Source organism: Oryctolagus cuniculus, chromosome 1 (assembly GCF_051225735.1).
Source record: "Oryctolagus cuniculus isolate XC-2025 breed Fujian yellow rabbit chromosome 1, ASM5122573v1, whole genome shotgun sequence".
Taxonomy (NCBI): Eukaryota; Metazoa; Chordata; class Mammalia; order Lagomorpha; family Leporidae; genus Oryctolagus; species Oryctolagus cuniculus.
In genome coordinates this window covers 13,517,943-13,538,590 of record NC_142867.1, presented here as the reverse complement: position 1 = coordinate 13,538,590, position 20,648 = coordinate 13,517,943, and the positions used below count along the sequence as shown (strand labels likewise).

General features: G+C 38.3%; 2 protein-coding genes across 9 annotated transcripts in view; both read left to right on the top strand.

Moving 5' to 3' along the window:
- Positions 1–17,013, top strand: part of ZFP91 (ZFP91 zinc finger protein, atypical E3 ubiquitin ligase) — a 31,393-nt gene extending 14,380 nt beyond the window's left edge. For 2 of the 8 annotated variants that reach the window (XM_089308705.1, XM_051854281.3), the window contains exons 3-11: positions 6,564–6,776; positions 7,578–7,614; positions 8,190–8,294; positions 8,842–8,976; positions 9,739–9,789; positions 10,516–10,594; positions 11,213–11,327; positions 12,919–13,018; positions 13,316–17,013. In XM_089308705.1, coding sequence (XP_089164831.1) covers positions 8,221–8,294; positions 8,842–8,976; positions 9,739–9,789; positions 10,516–10,594; positions 11,213–11,327; positions 12,919–13,018; positions 13,316–13,826 — 1,065 coding nt within the window. In that variant the 5' untranslated portion in view covers positions 6,564–6,776; positions 7,578–7,614; positions 8,190–8,220 and the 3' untranslated portion in view covers positions 13,827–17,013. Of the gene's footprint in view, positions 1–6,563; positions 6,777–7,577; positions 7,615–8,189; positions 8,295–8,841; positions 8,977–9,738; positions 9,790–10,515; positions 10,595–11,212; positions 11,328–12,918; positions 13,019–13,290 lie in introns of all 8 variants that reach the window. The other 6 variants (XM_089308714.1, XM_051854290.3, XM_089308698.1 and 3 more) reach the window with 5 other exon arrangements.
- A 1,567-nt stretch (positions 17,014–18,580) lies between these two features.
- CNTF (ciliary neurotrophic factor) lies at positions 18,581–20,222 on the top strand. Its single transcript, NM_001082283.1, is given in 2 exon segments — positions 18,581–18,694; positions 19,737–20,222. Coding segments are annotated over 2 exon segments (600 nt in total).
- The last annotated feature ends 426 nt before the right edge of the window (positions 20,223–20,648 follow it).

The following is a 20,648-nucleotide window of genomic DNA, read 5'->3' as shown; positions in this document are numbered from 1 at the left end:
GGAAGTGGAGCAGACAGGACTACTGGCACCCATATGGGATGCCAGCGCTGTAGGCCAGGGTTTTAACCCATTGTGCCACAGTGTCTGTCCCTTCCTGTGGTTCTTTCACAAAACATAATCTCCCGTATAATCAGTATTGGTACATATGACAAGATTTCATCCTTTTTATGGCTGAACATTAATTATTCTCTTATGTATATGCACAGCATTGTCTTTGTCCATTCATCAGTGAATGAGACTTACGTTATTTTCATAGCTGTTTTAAGTTTTACTGCAACAAACATGGGAGTGCAGATGTCTGTTTGACAGGCTGATTTCATTTCCCTTGGCTGTTTCCTCAGAAGTGGAAACTGTCATATGTTCAAATGTGTAATGTGCAGAAATTTTTCTCCCATTCTGTGGGTTGTCTCTTCACTCTAGACAAGTCAACTGATTTCTTAAATAAAGTTTGAAAAATATTTTTCTGGTTTTAAATCACATACAAAAAAAATCCTCTGGTTCTGTTTTGAAACCTAAAGAAATACCACATGCACTTTCAGATGGAAATTTCTTTCTATGGGTATTTTAAGACAATATGAACAGTGTCCTCATGGCACATACACCCAAGGCTGGGTGGACCAGCCCTCTCCTATTCCTACTTTATATGGTTAGGTGTGGCATTGTAAAAAGAATATATACTTCAAACTTACATATACCTGGGTTCAGTTCCCAGCTCCATACTTAATATGTGAGCTTGAGAAAGCTGGTTACTTCCTTTCCTCATCCATAAAGATAATAATAATTAATTGACAAGATTACAAGAACTAAGAATGGAAGAAAATGTTTTGTTGCCTGTTATTTAGTAAGTATTTAAAGTTCATTAGTTTTCTAGAAGAAACTCAAATATTTAAATAGAGGTGAAAAGACTTTGTTTCTTCCAAACCTATCAAGCAACCATGCCATATTTCATGCAATAGTCAAATTATTAATTATTAACTTTGTTTAATTTCTCTATGCTTCAGTTAGAAAAATGGGGCAACCTGAAGGTCAAAGGATCAATTCATGTGTTAGGGTGGCTCTTCTAACTTGAAGTATTTTATCATGACTAAGTAACTGTCATCTTTCTTAATTTGATAAGTTAGCTTATTTAGACAGATTTCTCTGTGCCTTTGGATTGAGGTGACTCACTTGTACATTGCATCTTTTCCTACCTAGAAGAAAAATTTTGTGTGACATCTGTATCTTACTGTCTCAATTAATAGAATAAAACCCCTTTACTTGATGATCCCTTTTAGGAATGTAGTTTTGGGGCAGGTGTTGTGGCATAACAGGATAAGTCACCACCTGCAGTTGTTCAGGCACCCATAGTCCTGGCTGCTCCACAGGCAATCCAGCTCCTTGCTAATGCACCTGGGAAAGCAGTGGAGGATGGCCCAAGTACAAAGGCCTCTGTACCCATGTGGAAGACTAGAAGCAGCACCTGGCCTGACCTGGCTCAGCCCTGGCCCTTGCAGCCATTTGGGGAGTGAACCAGCAGGTGGAAAGTCTCTTTCCCTGCCTTGGTTACTCTGCGTTTCAAGTAAATAAAACTTCAAAAAAAAAACCAAAGAATGTATTTTATTTACTGTGTGTCTGTATATTGCTCAGTCAGTGGCTTGCCTGTTGTTTCTTCACCTCAACTACAGGGAATTTTTTTTCTGTTATGTATCAAGGGGTTTCCTCTCGGTTAACTGCTGTTAGAAAAAAACAACTAGAAACTGTCTTCAAACTGCTACACAGAAGAAACTGGGATTTTTTTTTTTTTTTTCTAATCTGGTCAAGATTGTTTTTGCTGATGTGTGAGTTATCCTTCTGTTGACAAACTTAACTGTGTGTGTGTGTATACATATGTTGAAGTGAAACTTAGCTATCAAAAGCAACATTTTCAGCCTACAATTCAAGCCTATGGCCACAAGGTTGTGTAGCTATCTGTGTCTAGTTAGCATTTTCATCACCCCCAAAGAGGACCATTGTACCCATTTAAAGCAGTAGTTCCTCATTCTCCCTAACCTGCCATCTGTCTCTGTGCTTTTAACCTTTTCTGGATATTTCATTCAAATAGAATCATAGAATTTCTAACCTTTGTATCTGGCATCTGTTGTATAGTGTAATTTTTTTAATCTATTATAGCATGTATTTGTACTTGATGCCTTTTTATGACTGGGTAAAAATCTCATTATAGATTATTTGTTGCTCATATATTTAAAACAGTAGATTTGTATGTTGATTTGTATTCTTCCACCTCGCTGAATTTGTGTTAGCTTTAGTTTTGTACAGAAGCACACACACATTCCTTAAAATTATCTGTATGAGGTCATTTCATCTGCAAATACAGATAGTTTTACTTCTTCCTTACCAGTGAAGGTGCCTTTTTCTACTTGCCTCATTGCTTTGGCCAGACTTCGAGTACAGTACTGAATAGAAGTGAAAAAAGAGGACATCCTTATCTAATTCTTAACCTTGGAGCTAGAACTTGTAGTCTCTGTAAGTTTGATGTTAGATCTTCATAGTTGCCCTTTATCAGCTTGAGGAAGTTAATTCCTAGTTACTAGTTTGTTAATGTGTTCTTATTGTGAAAGTTTAATTTTGTCACTTTCTAGGACAGATGAGATTATTATGTAGGGTTTTGTTCTGTTATTGTGATTTATGTTAAATTCTTTTGTGTGTTGAATCACCTTCATTATCTTGGGATGTGTTCCCTTTGATCCTCATAAAATGCTGCTTACATTGGATTTGGAAGGGATAAGTGGCTTATACGTTTTCTTTGGTGCCTTTGTCAGGCTTAGGAATGGGTTGGGAAATGTTTTGTATTCCAGTTTTTGAAGCGTTTGAGAAGGACTGGAGTTAATTCTTTAAGTGATTGGTAGAATTCATTAGTGTAACCATCTGCTCCTTGGGCTTTTCCATTTGGTACTGTTTTTGTTGCTGATTCGATGGCTTTGCTTGCTGAAAGTGTGTTCAGATTTTGTTTTTCTTGAGTTAGTTCCCATACTTCATATGTGTCGAGGAGGTCGTTATTTTATCTAGGTTATCTATTTCATGTTAATTTTTATTTCAGTGGTAATATTCCCACTTTTCATTTTCAGTTTTAATAATTTGGATCTTCTGTTGACTGTTGATTTTTCTCCGTACGTGCTGCTCTGATCACTGTTTCTTTGTTGTGCTAACTTTGGGCTTTGCTGTTTTCCTAATTTCTTAAGGTGTGATATTAGGTTATTGATTAAGCATGTAAAATTTTTTCTGATTCATTGTAAGCATTTTTATGTTAGTTTCCATCTGCGCACTACTATAATAACAGCTTCTAAGTTTTGTTATGTCTTCATTTTTATTATCTTTAAGTATTGTAATTTTCCTGGTGATTTCTTCTTTGAACCATTGGTTATTTAAAAATATGTTGTTTAATTTCCACATATTTGTGTATCATCTAGTTTTCTTTCTGATACTGATTTCTAGTTTCATTCTACTGTGATAAGAGAAATGTACTTATAATCTCAGTCCAACATATGGTCTATCCTGGAGAATCTTCTGTGTCCTTCTGAAAATGTATATTCTGTTATAGTGTGGAGCATTCTATATCTGTTAGGTCTCACTTTAAAAATTTTGCTCAAATTCTGTATTTCCTATTCCGTATTTATTATTAAAAGTAGAGTATTGGGCAAGTATTATGTAGCAGACGAAGCTGCTGCCTGATACTGGCATCCCATTTGGGCACTGGCTGTTCTATTTCCTATCTAGCTCCTCACTAGATGCCTGGGAAAGCGAGGAAACATGGCCAACTGCTTGAGTCCTTGCTACCTACTTGGGAGATCCAGTTGTAGTTCCAGGCTCCTGGCTTCTGCCTAGCCCAGCCACAGCTGTTGTGGCCATTTGGGGAGTGAACCAGTGGATGGAAGATCGATTATCATTCTCTCCCTCCCTCCCCCGTCTGTGTATCTTTGCCATTGAAATAAATGAGTAAAGTTTTATTTTTCTTTTTGTTAAAGGTAATCTGAGGAGGCCTTAGAAGGAAATGATGAAATATTATTAGAAAGTAGGAAAAGGTGATCTTTGTTGCAGAGATTTGGAAGTATGTTCTGACATTGGGTACAAAGGAGAATTTGTATCCTATTTGAAGTTGGACATTTAGCTGAGGTTTCCAAGCAAAATATAGAGGGTATAGTCTGATTTCTCCTTGTCTATACTAAAATGTGCAATGAAAGAAATTTGAGGGAAGAATTGTTTTTTCAAAAAGAAACCAGCCCTGGGTAATTTAGATTTTATTTTATCTAGATAGTATTTTCTGGTAACAAGACCAGGGGTGTGACTATATAACTATTACCTAAAGAGATTAGGTTGTATGTAATTTACAGATCCACTCAGCCATCTCAGCACTTCCCAGAATAGCAATGTGGTAATCCAGAAGTCATCTGTGGAGAATCTTCTTCTTTGATATTTTGCACCCCATGAGTTACACTGGAGACTGACAAGGTTTCTGGGAATTTTGTACCAGCAGAAACTGCCAGACTGGACTGAAAGGGACAGAAACAGGAAGAAATAAAAGAATGAGAATAAAGCTAAAAAATGGAGAGGCCTGGCCTGGTAATAGGGAACTTCTTGAGGCCAGGCTCTGGTTACAAAGTATTCATCAGTATAACTTATTCATAGGTCTTAAAATGTAACACAGGGGTCTTTGTTTCCTGCAATGCCAGCATCCCAAATGGGTGCCAGTTCTAGTTCTGGCTTCTTTACTTCTGATCCAGCTTCCTGCTGTTATGTCTGAGAAGGCATTAGAGGATGGCCCAAGTGCTTTGGACCCTACCCATTTGGGGGACCCAGAAGAAGCTCCTGGCTTCAGCCTGGCCCAGCCTTGGCTGTTGGAGCCGTTTGGGGAGTGAACCAGCATGTGGAAGATCTCTCTCTGTTTATCCTCTTCTAAGTCTGTAACTCTTCCTTTCAAATAAATTAAATAAATGTTAAGAACATTTAACAGAATTTGCTTTGCTAATATCATCATCTGTATATTTGAGTGCTTGTTTTCCTACAGGTTTGCCAATATGGTGTGTTGAACTTTGGCATCTTTGCCATTGTAATAGGTGAAAAAATGGTGTCACACTGCTGTTTTCATTTGAATTTCTCATTATGAATATATTCAGCTTTTTTTGCTTTTTGTTCTTATGTTTAAAAGCCATGTTTTAATATCAGTTTGGCTGTTAAATTTTGGTTATAGTTGATTTTGCCATGTAGAAAATTACTTTTATGGGGACTGGTGCTGTGGTGTAGTGGGTCAGGCTGTGGCCTGCAGTGCTGGCATCCCATATAGGTGCCAGTTGGAGTACTGGCTGCTCCACTTCCGGTCCAGCTCTCTGCTGTGGCCTGGGAAAGGAGTACAAGGTGGCCCAAGTCCTTGGGCCCCTACACCTGTATAGGAGACCTGGAAGAAGCTCCTGGCTCCTAGCTTCGGATTGGCCAACTGTCCAACTGTCGTGGCCGTTTTGAGAATGAACCAGTGGATGGAAAACCTCTCTCTGTAACTCTGCCTTTCAAGTAAATCTTTAAAAAGAAAAAAAAGAAAATTACTTTTTTGTAAGAATCTGATGTTGTCAAAATGGACTCACTTCTTCTTCAAGATTTATTTATTTGAAAGAGCTACACAGAGGTCCTCCATCCCGATTGTTCACTCTCCAGTTGGCTGCAAAGGCCAGAGCTGCGCTGATCCGGAGCCAGGAGCTTCTTACAGGTCTCCCATGCGGGTGCAGGGGCCCAAGGACTTGGGCCTTCTTCTGCCTTCCCAGGCTATAGCAGAGAGCTGGATCGGAAGTGGAGCAGCTGGGTCTTGAACCGGCACCCATATGGGATGTCAGCGCTTCAGGACAGGGTGTTAACCTGCTGCGTCACAGCGCCAGCCCCATTCACTTCTAACATATTGCCTTTACATAAGACAAATAAGCTATTCTAAGTATGAAAGACAAGTTCTGATTTTAAATTTTTATTATTTAATGCTCACAGGAGAAGGGCCCACCTCATTTTATTCAGCCTTAGAATTTGAAGAAATGTAGGATAATACAGATAATAACAACAGACTGTGTGTATGTATCTGTGCACAGTGTTTCATATGACAGCTGAAACAGAACTGCCCTGGAATTCGGTTTTACCTAGCGATTACTCTGTAGATGATCAAATTCATGGTATAGTGATTCTTCACAGCAGTGTTCAGTTGTTAAAACAGCTGTGCCTGCATCTCTTTTTCATATCTCTGTAGATCTGACCATCTTTCTGAAACTACTTCTTTTAACTTAGATCAAAATGTTAGAATTGTGTGAATCAAAAATAGATGTATTTGGCTTACTTAGCATTGCATTTGCAATGAGAAGTACTAAGAATAATGTCATAAATTTTATTTAATTTTTTCGCTTCTTATTTCTGTTACATCCGTAAAAACATGGATCTTTTTTTATTTAATAAAGACATTTACCTTCTGTTCAATGGCTGTTTTTATAATTAGTAGATATACATGGCTCATTGTCAGTTAACTGTAAACTTAAAAAGAATGATATGTTTTCATCTAGATCCCAAGGAAGAGAAAGAGGAAGAAGACGATTCTGCCCTCTCTCAGGAAGTTTCCGTTGCTGCAACCAGACCTGGCCGGGGCTGGCGCAGTAGTAGCAGGACATCTGCCTCTCGCCATCGTGACACAGAAAATACTCGAAGCTCTAGGTCCAAGACTGGTTCATTGCAGCTCATCTGCAAGTCAGAACCAAATACAGATCAGCTTGATTATGGTACAGTGCAAGTAGAGTATGGTTACTCAGTAGTCAGTTGGTATTTTATCTTAAATATATGTTGGGAGTGTGCGTTTGATGTAGCTGCTAGGACATTGCCCTGTACCCACACCCTGTATTGGAGTTTCTGGGTTTAAGTCCTGGCTCTGCTGCCATTCCAGTTTTCTGCTAATGTATACCCTTTGAAGCAGCAGGTGGTTGTATCCCTTCCGCCCACATGAGTTCTTGGTTCTTGGCTTCAACTTGGCCTAGCCCTGGCTATTGAAGGCATTTGGGGAAATGACCCTGAGATGAAATATATCTCTCTCTCACTTTCTCTCTCTTTCCTTGTCTTTCTGCCTTTCAAATAAATAGATTTTTTAAAAAATGTAATGTTGAGGGGCCAGTGCTGTGGCATAGAAGGTTAAGCCATTGCCTGCAGTACCGGCATCCCATATGGGTGCCAAGCAGTCCCAGCTGCTCTGCTTCAGTCCAGCTCCTTGCGAATTGGGAAAGCCTGGGAAAGCAGTGAAAGATGGCCCAAGTACTTGGGCCCCTGTACTCGGAAGTCCTGGAAGAAGCTCCTGGTTCCTGGCTTCAGCCTGGTCTACAGCCCTGGCCGTTGCTGCCATCTGGGGAGTGAACCAGCAGATGGAAGATCTTTCTTTCTCTTTCTCTGTACTTATGAGTTTCAAGTGAATAAAATAAATCTTTAAAAAAATAAATAAATGTAATGTTGAGCAGCTCAACTTTTAGGGACAAGTATGATGTCCAAAATATCCTACGTATACCTAAACTTTGGTTTTGGCTTTGTTTTTCCAGAAGTTGCAGAAGAACATCAATCTCCAGGTGGCATTAGGTAAAAAATATTTCATATTTAAACCTTCAGGAACAGTAGAGCACTAACAAAGTCAGTGATTCGGAAGTTACTTTCTAAAATGCATTTTGAGCCATAAGAAAAGCTTCACTTTTGATACTAAATTTAGGTTCCACATTGATGATTAACCATGTAATCTTAACATAGTTTATAAACTGTCTTGAGTTCCTGTTCTTTCTTATTTTGTACTAGGCACTAATGTGAAATGTAGGTGTTTTGATGAGGATTTAAAAATTTTATCATTATCTTCCAAGGTAAATCTTGGTTATGTTCTGTTATATCTTTTCTGATACAGCACATTGCCAGCCATAGTCGATTGTTTTTTAGTTCTTAGTGCCATTGGGTAGTGATCTTCCTATCTTTGTTTTATAAAGTGGTAGGGTATCTAGGATTTATATTATTTTGCTCCATTTATTCTTCAGATAAAGTAGTTAGATAAGGAGGAAAATTTTAGACAACTTCATGTGAATTCTTGACTACCTCTACATAAATTACCAAAAATAGTCCACTCAGTTGTGATTCTTCAACCAGAATTTCTCGTTTCTGTTTTCTTCTAGTAGTGATGAGGAAGAGGAGGAGGAAGAAGAGATGTTAATCAGTGAAGAGGAAATACCATTTAAAGATGACCCAAGAGATGAGACGTACAAACCCCACCTAGAAAGGCATGTGTCCGATTTTACTAGATACCTCAGTGAAAAATAAGTAGGAAAGTACTGTTATATGCTTTTATTTTGTCCTGTTACCAAACTAATAGTTATAGAATTAATTTTAAGTAATTAATTTTGTATTTGTTTTACAGATAATTATTTTATTAGTTTCTAGTACAGTCCTCTCTTCCATTTGTAAAACTTTATATTAATCATACACGATAACTGTAATGTCTACATATGTTATCTTAATATGTTCTTGAAAATTTTTGGATTCTTAAATTCTTCTTTTTATCTAATTTCTCTTCACTACTAACATGAGATCTGACTTTCAAGAATCTTTAGCCTGAGACGAGGAAGGGTCTTCCTCTACGTGTCTGATACATGCATCATGACTGTGCATATGAGGAATAGTTTGATGGGAAATCTTACATTTCATGAGCTGAGATTCATAATTTTATAATAAAACAATGTTAACACTAAACTTTAACCTGTTTGTCATAGTCTTTTTTGAAAACATCCCTTGTATGATGCCAGTGTTAAAATGAATTTGTGTTTTCAGGGAAACCCCAAAACCACGAAGAAAATCAGGGAAGGTGAAAGAAGAGAAAGAGAAGAAGGAGATTAAAGTAGAAGTGGAGGTAGAGGTGAAAGAAGAAGAGAATGAAATTAGGGAAGATGAAGAACCTCCTAGGAAGTGAGTAGGCAATTAATTATAAAAATGGAAGTTAGTGGTTTTGAAGCCATTAATGGAATAAAGGATTGGAATGAGAAGGGATATTGACATAAGCATACTTCAAAATTTGTATCTTTTTAACTTGGAAAATTTTAGCATAAAGCATCTGACGCTTTCATTCAAGCAACTGCTGATGTTGAAGAAGTTTTAACTTTAATTCAAAGCAGTCCAAATGAGCAAGGAACACAATAGCTATAAAGATGCAGAAAGAGTGGAGACAACAAGAAAAAATATGGCAAATGTAGATCCTCAAAAGAAGGACAAAGCAAATGATGTAATAACCATAATTGGATAAAAAGATTTTTTGCCTAACCATTTCTCATTGCAGAAAATTTTAAGTGTATAGGCTTTTTGGCTTTAGGAGAGAGTAGTTTAGATGAGAGAGTCTTACTCTGTTTTTACCTTGACTAAATTCAGATGATAGACTTCATTTTAGTAACTCTTGAAGTAATAACATTTGAGATGTATCCAAATCCTCTATAACAATGCATAGTTTATGGAAGATGTATATTTAATTTGTGATGTGGAACGATTTGACAGACATTACTTCAGAAAAAATCTTGCTTGATTTGCCAGATACTAGTTCCTTTGACTTAATATATTCTGGGTTATCCTTTGCATCTGCCACCTACTCTTTGACCTCAAGTATAAGTCTTCTGCCATCTTTCATTCTGTAACTTTCAGTCTAGAATATATGCACAATTACACTGTCTTTAATTATAGGAGAGGAAGAAGACGAAAAGATGACAAAAGTCCACGTTTACCCAAAAGGAGGTAAGGAATATATACCCCTGTTTTATACTTTATTTTTGTGTTAGCCACTTTACATATTAAGAAGAATAATAATCCTGTAGAATTGAATATATATGAATATGTGTATGTAAACACTTCATACAAGTTTTTGATGTACAGATAAATTTATTTTCATTGCTGGATCCTAAGAATTCTAAGAATTTTTATACTTTTATCTTCTTGGAGTTAATGGTTAATTTTTTGCTATTTTGAAGCTCTGTGAAACATACTGCAATTCCTGGCTACTTCCAACAATTCTATGCACACCATATACTAGTAAAGAGATTTTAAAGATATATTTATTTGTTTGAAAGACAGAGTGATACAGAAAGGGAGCAAGAGAAAGGTCAATCTTTTCATCCACCATTGGTTTACTCCCTAAATGGCTGTAATGTGGCTAAGGCTGGGTGGATCAAAACCTAGGAGCCGGAAACCCCATCCTAGCCTCCTATGTGGGAGACAAGGACCCAAGTACTGGGGCTATCATCCAGTGTGTTTTCCTCGGCACATTAGCTGGGTAGGAAGTGGAGTAGCCAGGACTCAGACTGGCTCTCCAGTAAACTCACTGCACCATTATCCTGTGCCACTAGTAAGGAGATTTTAATTATTCATACTGTGAAATAACTTTCTTATAATACAATTCAAGTTAAAGGCCACTGTAGACAATGCCACTTTCCTGTTAACTGTTCACTTAAATTTTGTTACTAGGAAAAAACCTCCAATCCAGTATGTCCGTTGTGAGATGGAAGGATGTGGAACTGTTCTTGCTCACCCCCGTTATTTGCAGGTCAGTGAAGTTGTTTCTGTAAGATGGTCTTTAAGTCTTTAAGTGACTAAGACTTTGAGCCTTTCCTTTAAGTCTTGGAATATTATAGTATTTCCCAATGCGTTGTAAATACTTTTAGGAGGTGATTGTAACAAACATCAAGACATAGAGTAGCAGGTTTTATTTTAACGTATATTTTAAAAAAATAAAGTCAGCAGTTCAAACTGATGATTTCTTAAATACTGTTTCTGAATAAAAGATTTTTAATTTGGGCTTTTTGTTTTTCTCAAATGAATACTTTTTAAATGAATAGAGATACAGTTTATATTTGGACCTGACAGAATACATGAAAAAGAAATACTGTCTAGAAGTCAGTATTTGATCTTCAGTATCACATAACTGGAGCTTGAAGTATTTAAGTACATCTCCTAGGATCACACTGCTAGTGAATGACAAACCCAGTTGGAACCCATTTCTGTATATTTGTATAACCTGTGATCTTAACCATTTGATTATACTACCTTCCTATCTATATACAAAGTAGCTAGTTGGTTTTCATTCAGCACTTTGGACTTAGCAAAGAAAAAGATCTTTTGGGTACCTTTAATTTGTATCACTTTTCACATTTTATTATTGTAGCACCATATTAAATACCAGCATTTGCTGAAGAAGAAATACGTATGTCCCCATCCCTCCTGTGGACGACTTTTCAGGCTCCAGAAGCAACTTCTGCGACATGCCAAACATCACACAGGTAATTATTTAAATAAAATATTTATCAACTAGGAGAGGCTGCTGTGTGCTTCATGTGTTATTATTATTTATTAATTTGTTTATTTGAGGTACAGAGAGTGAGGCAGTGCTCTCATTCACTTATTCAGTCCCAAAATTTCCGCAGTGGCCAGGGTTGTATAGTGCCAAAGCTGAGTGGCAGAAACTCAGTTCAGATCTCTCCATGTGTGTGGCAGGAACCTAAATATTTGAATCATCACTGCTGTCCAGTAATTTTTAAAAATTTTTTTTATTATTTTTATTTGAAAGGCAGACAGAAATCTTCCATCTGTTGTCTTGTTCCCCAGATACCCACAATAGGTAGAACTGGGACAGGCTGAAGCCAGAAGCCCAGAACTCAATCTAGGTCTCCATGTGGGTAACAGGGACGCACATATTTGAGCCATTAGCTGCCGCCTCTCACAGTATGCATTATCAGGACGCTGGAATCAGAAAGAGAGTCAGAATTCAAAACCAGACACTCTGCTGTGGGATGTAGGCGTCTTAAGGGCTGAGCCAAAAACACCTGTGCCAGTGTCTAGTAATTTTCAATGAAAACATTCAGAACTGTTGTCATTATATAGTAAATTTATGCTGAGTACTTATTTGACTGTGGGCTTGCAAAGTGATAAAGAATTATATAAGCACAGGCTTCTTTGTTCCATAGATTCTATACCTAACTACCAAATTAATCAGAAATCCTATAGAATAGGAGGTATGTGTGTGTGTTGGGAATGGGGGAGGTGAATGTGACCAGATAGATGGAAATGGTTGAATGGTGCAGAAGCTAAAAGGTAGGAGAGTGAAGAAAAATGCAGATACTTTTTGCATATATTTGATTATAGGAAGCTGAAATTGTTTTGTCTTGGGACCACTTTTTAAATCTGAAATAGAATATAATTATTTCTGACATGGATCATTTTATTCAAAGAGATGCTGGTTTTTGGTTTGGTTTGGTTTGGTTTGAGTGCCAGATTCATTATTATATAAGCATTCAGTTTTCACATATGAAACCCATTTTAAAGAATAAGACCCCTGGCCAGAGCTCTGTGATGCAGTGGGTTAAACCGTGGTGCTGGCATCTCATTTGGTTGCTGGTTCAAGTCCCACCTGTTCCACTTCAATCCAGTTCCCTACTTAGGTGCCTAGGAAAGCAAAGGAAAGTGACCCAACTCCTTGGACCTCTGCACCCACATGAGAGGCCCAGAAGAAGTTTCTGGGCTCGTCCTGGACTAGCTCCTGTCATTGCAGCCATTTGGGGAGTGAGCCTTCTGGTGGAAGATTCTCTTGCTTGCTCTCTCTCTTAATTCTGCCTTTCAATAAATGAATAAGTCTTAAAAAAAAAAAAAAAAAAAAAAAAAAAAACTGAAAACTGTGGAAAATGTAATTGTTTACTTGCCAAACAATTTACCCAGCATCTGGATTAGTGGTAAGATTGAAATTGGAATTTCATTTCTCATATTTCTGTTTTTTATTCTGTATTTTTACACATTGAAACCAGCATTGCTTATACTCTAAAATGACCTCCCTAATGTCTCTAAACAACACACTAACCACATTATTTTTCTTCTTAGATCAAAGAGATTACATTTGTGAATATTGTGCTCGGGCCTTCAAGAGCTCCCACAACCTGGCAGTACACCGGATGATTCACACTGGCGAGAAGCCATTACAGTGAGTTATATACTGATAAACCCCTGGGTGAGAGGTGCATATACCCCACATTAAGATTTTCCCCTTTGCAAATGTTTCACCTGCTACAGCTGTTTATTTTCAATGGATTAAAGTGACCTTTTTCTTCATTTTACTGTGTTTTGTAAGCAGAGTATTTAGTAAAGTTTTCTAGTCCTTCATAAGTATATGTCATTGATTATCATGTATTTGTGTGAGCTCCAAAGTCTCACCTGACCCCTAAATAAGAGCTGTCTTTATTTCTGTTTGATCAGCCATTTCCTCTTCCACTCTCCTTAGATGTGAGATCTGTGGATTTACTTGTCGACAAAAGGCATCCCTTAATTGGCACATGAAGAAACATGATGCAGACTCCTTCTACCAGTTTTCTTGCAATATCTGTGGCAAAAAATTTGAGAAGAAGGACAGCGTGGTGGCACACAAAGCAAAAAGCCACCCTGAGGTGCTGATTGCAGAAGCTCTGGCTGCCAATGCAGGCGCCCTCATCACCAGCACAGATATCTTGGGCACTAACCCAGAGTCCCTGACACAACCTGCAGATGGTCAGGGTCTTCCTCTTCTTCCTGAGCCTTTGGGAAACTCAACCTCTGGAGAGTGCCTGCTACTAGAAGCTGAAGGGATGTCAAAATCGTATTGCAGTGGGACAGAACGGGTGAGCCTGATGGCTGATGGGAAGATCTTTGTGGGAAGTGGCAGCAGTGGGGGCACTGAAGGGCTGGTCATGAACTCGGATATACTCGGTGCTACCACAGAGGTTCTGATTGAAGATTCAGACTCTACTGGACCTTAGTGGGAAAGAAGACTTTGGGCACTGGAACAGCTCAGACTTTGTATTTAAAAGATAAAAAGGACAAAAAAATTTTAAAGCATTTAAAATCTAGTAAAATAACTGAAGGGCCTGCTTTTTCCATTGTGGATCACAGCACACATAGACCCCATCCCCTGTCCCTCCCTCTGTTGCCCCCTTACAAAAATTGATGTTGCCTTTACCAAGAAGGTAGACAAAAATGAAGCAGCAGCAACTCTTAAAGTGAGGGGTATCCTCATACTCAGTTCCGGCCAGTGGCAGACGTCCTGCTCATGGGCATATTCCCTTTTCCAACCTATAACTCTGATGTGCTCTGGATCAGCTTTTGACTCTTATTAGTGTATTACTATCTTCTAAATCCCTTCTCCTCTATTGCTGCCCTATGGTTCTGGCTTCTACCCACTGCAGCACACTTATCCTCAAATATTAATTCTAATCTCTGGAGGCTGGCAGCTTGACTTGGCACTTTAGGACCCCTTAGTAGGGTGAGCTGTTAAAACAGCACACATCTCACCCTTTCTTCCTCCATTCCCCACTGGGTTTTGGAAAGGAAGGATACATGGGGACCATCTCCCTTCTCTTTGATCCCAGCACCTCAGTCCCCCTCTGGAACCTCCATATAGCTCTTAATGGTGCTCACTTGCTTGGAAGCAGGCTCCCAAGAGGGAGGGGGCTGCCCTCTACACAGTCCCTTTGACTAAGACAGGGCTCTGTATCAGTGAGACAGTGAGAAAAGTCCCAGGCTAATGGCAGAAATTTGCACTTTGAACATGTGTGTTTTTGTGTTGTGGAACCTGAGATTCCTTATTTATTAACGGAAAGTCTGATTTTTTGGGGGTGGGGAGGGTCTTTGTTGCTATATTTTGTGGGGCTGGGAGAGATTAGATTATTTTGACATGGGATCCTTTCCACAGGAGGTACTCTGAAGGCAAGGCATAGGGTGGAAGAAGCACAGCCAGCCTCTAAAATCATAGCTCTCCAGTGGCCTTTAAAGAAAGCTGGTCCTCAGCACTAACAAAATCACTACAATAGCCTACTGTTTTTTTGTCAGCCTTCTTAGGGGAAGGATAATAGGTTTATGGTAACTAATGTGCTCTTTGACATTTGTAGAGCATTGAGATTTAGGAATTTTGAGGGGATGTCAGAGGGTTCAGGGTCTGAATTACAGATAAAAGATTTCTCTTATAAATTCTTTTTTTGTTCCCATTGTTTCTTTACATATACCTTCCTATTGGCTCAACTCTGGCCCCTTGGCTTCCTTTTTGTTTTTTGCTTTGCTTTATCATTGGTTCATTCCAGCTCTTTATTAGTTAAGAATACTGCCATTAGTGAAGGAACAAAGTCTATGAGTCCCTGAAGCTTTAAGTCAAAGAGAACGGCTGTTTCCCTTTTAGTAACGCTTCAGAAGAGGAGAAACTTCAATGGACAAGCTAATCTTTATAATAAAGGCTTTGACTTTCACTTGAAATTCTGGGAATTACCACTTCCCTTGATGTAGGAATTTTCATGGGGGTGTAGAAGTTCATAACTCCCGGAAGACTAGAAACCTATTTGGGCTCATTTTTTGAGAATGAGAGGATGATTCCTATCCTCCTATGTACCTCAGAAGTTGGAATTGAAGACTTGCCCTATTCATTGTTTATTGTCACAAGTGTATGATGGCTGTTGGAAAGAATGAAGGTTTGCTGAGAACAAAATAAGGAACATCTTGTTTTTCACAAACACTAAAAATACAAAATTTATCAGTTTTCTCTTTGATTTATTTTTTCCCGGAAAGAAGGATAATAAAATGTCATCTCTGAAAGAGACTTACTGTACAACCCACTGTGTCAGTGGTTGGGATGCCAGGGAACAGGGAGTGAGACACCTACAGTGAACAGTCTTAAATGCACTATTGTTTCTTAGAACGACCCTTCAATGTGGGGGTAGAAAATGAAATAAGGGTAGAAGGGATGTAGAATATGCTCTCCTGCCCACAGTAAGAATTCAGAGTTGACTTTGATTTAAAAATATTTTAAGATTGGATGGATCTATAGCAAAGTTGTTCCACTTGCAAATAAGTTCATTTTGTACTAGCTAGCATCTATGTTCCACACTTGGCGTTGTCTTTGTTACATGTAAACTTTGTCTCCATAAGTTTTCATTTGCAGTGGTTAGTCATCAGATAGCCACCTACACAAAAGCAAACTACAGTTTTTTTAGAGATGGGGGAAAATACATTGTTCTCCTTTCCTATACTACAAAAAGCAACTAAATAGTCCTAATAATTAGGAGTTTCCTATTCTCTGCTCTTTTTTCTTCTTCTTCAGAACTATCATTGCCTACAGTAAATTATTGTAGCATTTTGCAGTAGATTTTAAAATGTTTCTCATGAACTTTTTATTTTCCTTTTGAGAAAGGGGTGCTAGCGTAGGTAAAGAGTTTGTGTAAGTAAACTAAGCCTTCTTCCCATTTCCCTTCTGTTCTCCATGGTGTTTCATTGTCCTTCCAGAAACATCTACTCTTAAAATTTACATTTCATACTCTTTTATTAGTCAAATTCTGTTACCTTTTAAGTAACTCTTAACCGCTGCATATTATCCATCTTGAATTGGCAATTCTAAAGTCTGATAATTGAGTTTAGGTACAGCTAGAGCCATGGTTCCCTTTAGTGATTGCCCAGGGTTATTTTGCATAATTAGACTCCTTAATGTGATTCGGAGAGTTAAGACAAACATTGGTTGGGAGTACTGGGAATGAAAAAAATTACTAAAGTATAGAAAAGCATCCACATAGAGCACTTGAACCTCCTTGTTGTATGGAGGAAAAAATAGATAGACTACCAGCCTAACTAAGGTGATTACAGGCTCCTTGTTTGAAGTCCCGTATTTTCCTCTTTCTGTCTTTTCCCACTTTCCAATGTACTCAAGAAAATTTAGAAAATTGTAATGGATCAACTTAAAGTTTTATTTCCGAAAAGCCTTTTTTGCCTGTTGTAATGTGCAGGACCCTTCTCCTTTGATGGGAGAGACAGGTAGTTACCTGAATCTAGGTTGAAAAGGTTATGTAAAAAGAAATTATAATAAAAGGGATACTTTGCTTTTCAAATCCTTGTTTTTCTCTTAATCTAGTTAAGGCATATTCAAAATAAGTATGTAAAGTAGAAAAATAAAAGTCTTCATGGAAGCAACTTGTCTTCCCTGGTTGTACTGAGTTACAGTTATCCAAGGGGTGAAACTATGGATACTGCTAAGTGAAGAAACCAAATGCCATTAGAGCAGGTTTTATGTGGGGTATTCTGTTTTTCACTCTTGTTGAGAATCATATGGATTAATTCTTGATTTGTAAGGCTAAAATGCCATGATTCTGTGATTGTTTAGCAAACTGGGAAACTGATGATTCAGTTGTGTTCTAGAAAGCAGCCATCATATTGATCTAGTGGAGTGAAGATTAAAGATGCTTTAATATTAGTTTCACTCTGATAATAAGAGAACCTTGATAGTGTATAGTATCAGTGCTTCTTCACAAAACCCAGTGCTCATAATCAAATAACTGTCTTTAAGAAAAAGAAAAAACTAATCCCTATACCATATTCCCAGGCCTCATTTCTTTCCTTGTTATATACCTCATCTTTAATTTACTTATGTAAATTTGCTCCTGAGGTGGCATGTGTTTCAAAGCTGATTGATTAATTTGAGGATGAAACGTGCAGCTCTTACCCAGTTAGCATCATGCTCTGAGGTATAATACAATAGAATGATTTCACTCCTTTTCTCTGGTTTTCTTAAGAAGCATGAACTGGGTAGGGAGGAAAAAGAAAAGCATGTTGTCACTTGAGCGAGAATACCTTAGAAATGTTACCACGTTCAGGTTGGGTGTTTCCTGTCCTTTGGGGAACAGGCCTAAACAGTGCTTTTCTCATCCTGTAGCTACCAGGAAAGCACCACGATTGAGATCAGAGATGCTGCCTTGGTTGATTTTTAATCAAGTATAAAAAAAATTTACAAAAGATGGGGGTTTTAAAATGCTGTGTCATATAACCTTTGTTTCTTCAACAAGACGTGAATTCCCAAAAGAAATGAGAAGCATGGGAAAAACAACTGTGGAGTCAAAGACCTCTATTTAAATATGAGCTAAGTTACTGTTTTTTGTGCACATTAATTAACTTCTTTAAGCTTCAGTTTTGTATATAAAGTGAGAAAAGTAGTATTTACCCTAGAATTATTTTAAGAATCAGATAGAAATGCTTCTGACCCAGGATGCTATTATTAGTAACTTAGTATTATTGACCACTTGTCAGGCCGAAAAAAGAAAAAAAAAAGAAACCAATAAACAAGAAGTACATGAAAATGCAAGAGGGGGATAATAAAGTAAACTGATCATGTGTGTATATAAAATAGATTAGGCAGGGGTGTCATGAGGATTAGTGTGATAGTGACCTTGTTGCTAAGTGCAAAAGCAAAACAATGACATAGAAACAAGTGTGCCAAGAACTGAGTGGAGGAGAGGGATGGAGGCAGACGCTGCAGGAAAAAAGCTGATTAAAAAGGGCTCTTTGATTCCACAGGCACAAAAATCCACAGCCAGGAATTTGCTGCCACCTCTGAGTCAGGCAGGGGGTGGGGGTGGGGGTGCAGGATCCCATTAGAAGAGAATGCCCAGTGGATTTAGTCTGTGAGAGTCACATTTCTTATCTGGACCAGTGTAGACATAAGCAAACTCAGCTGACTTGTTTCCTGGGACAGTTGAGTTAGGGGATGGCTTTCATGGAGCATTCAGCACTGACCCCTCACCGCCGGGAGCTCTGTAGCCGTACCATCTGGCTAGCGAGGAAGATTCGTTCAGACCTGACCGCTCTTACGGAATCTTACGTAAGTTATCCATTTTGCAATTGTCTTTTCCCTGCATCTCTTTTGATCCAGCTGTTACCATCATGTTCTAGTCACAGTACCAATTACAGAAGCCCTGAACATATAGTCACTCATATATCAAGAATGTATTATTTGGCATCCCCTTTCCCCTGAGAAAACTCATGTGACATAATTTTCCTCCTCTAGGATGTGTAGGACATGTTCCTTGAGTGAGAAATTACATACATAGAGTTTTGCTAAGTTTGGCTGTATACCTTAGAGACCGTTCTTAATTTGATCGCCTATTTTCTGAATTCTAGCAGAATAGTCATAGACCCTCTAAGTTTGGGTTTTTCATGCATATTGTTCTGAAGTTTTGACCTGTGTACATGGAAGAGGTTTATAGCATTGGGAGGAAGAGCAGTGTAAACTTGAGAAATTTGTAAATATAACCGATTTTTCTTTTGATGTATTAGCTCCTGCAGATTTTAATATTGGGCATCAGAAATGTCCTGGTGTCTAAAATGGTCAACTTAAGCTATGAAGAGGATCCCCTAGAAGAATCATTAGGGACTTTTTAAGTAAGGAATTACTAACTGTAGAGGTTTTTAACACCAGTTGCTATTGAATTTTCTAAAGGATTGAACTCACCCTGGAGAGTAGGCAGTGAGGAGGGGAGGTTAGAGAAACTGTGATAGCTACTGTAGAAATTCTGGGAATGATCAGTGTCTTCATACTGAGACCAGTATGATTAAAATCCAGTTTCAAGAGAGTTTGAAGTGGGGAGGAAAAATTCTATGTCAGTGGTTTCAACTTTTAAAAGTTGAACATTCTCCCAAGAAAAATGCCCAGATACTTCATTTCAGGTAATGTAGAATCTTCCTAAAATCCAATCATGAATCCCAAAAGAAGAGTTTCTGTTCCAGATATTTTTGGTTTTTTCTTTTTCTTTTCTTTTACAATTTGCATGCTTCATGAAGGAGGTTTATAAGATTTTAGGATCGTTTTAAGTCAGGACATTGGGGTGATGTACAGATGTGAAGTTTTCCTATATGTCATCCAGGTGAAGCATCAGGGCCTGAATAAGAACATCAACTTGGACTCTGTGGATGGAGTACCAATGGCAAGCACTGATCAGTGGAGTGAGCTGACTGAGGCAGAGCGACTCCGAGAGAACCTCCAAGCTTATCGGACCTTCCATATTATGTTGGCCAGGCTTTTAGAAGACCAGCAGGTGCATTTTACCCCAGCTGAAGGTGACTTCCATCAAGCTATACATACCCTTCTACTCCAAGTTGCTGCCTTCGCTTACCAGATAGAGGAGTTAATGGTGCTGTTGGAATGTAATATCCCTCCCAAAGATGCTGATGGGACACCTGTCATTGGAGGTGATGGTCTCTTTGAGAAGAAGCTGTGGGGCCTGAAGGTGCTACAAGAGCTTTCACACTGGACAGTGAGATCCATTCATGACCTTCGTGTCATTTCTTGTCATCAAACTGGAATCCCAGCACATGGGAGCCATTATATTGCTAACGACAAGGAAATGTAGCAGTTAGCCCTCTCTATTCCTGGTTTTCATTTCTAATGGAATATACATAGTTCTTTGGGGCTTCACTTTCCCACCTTAAGGTTTTTGAAAACTTTGAAAGCCATAGACATTTCCATCAAGTAGAATTAGAGATACAGACAAATGGGCAGACAAGTCTGGGATGGTGGGTACTTGTGGAATGAGGGGGTGTAAGAGTGGGAGCGGGGACAACATCCTTTGTGCTCTAATGTTTCCACCTACTAAGTAACCTTTTAAGAATTTAACAGCCTTATCAACAGAAGAGAGATTTTAATTCTAGGTCTGGGTGACTCTTCTGAAAGGACTAAGCCAGTGATTGAGAAATCATAGACTCTAGTTAATTCAGACTCTTAGATAATCAAAGTAACAATAACTAACATTTACTGAGTATCCACTAAATTGAAACAG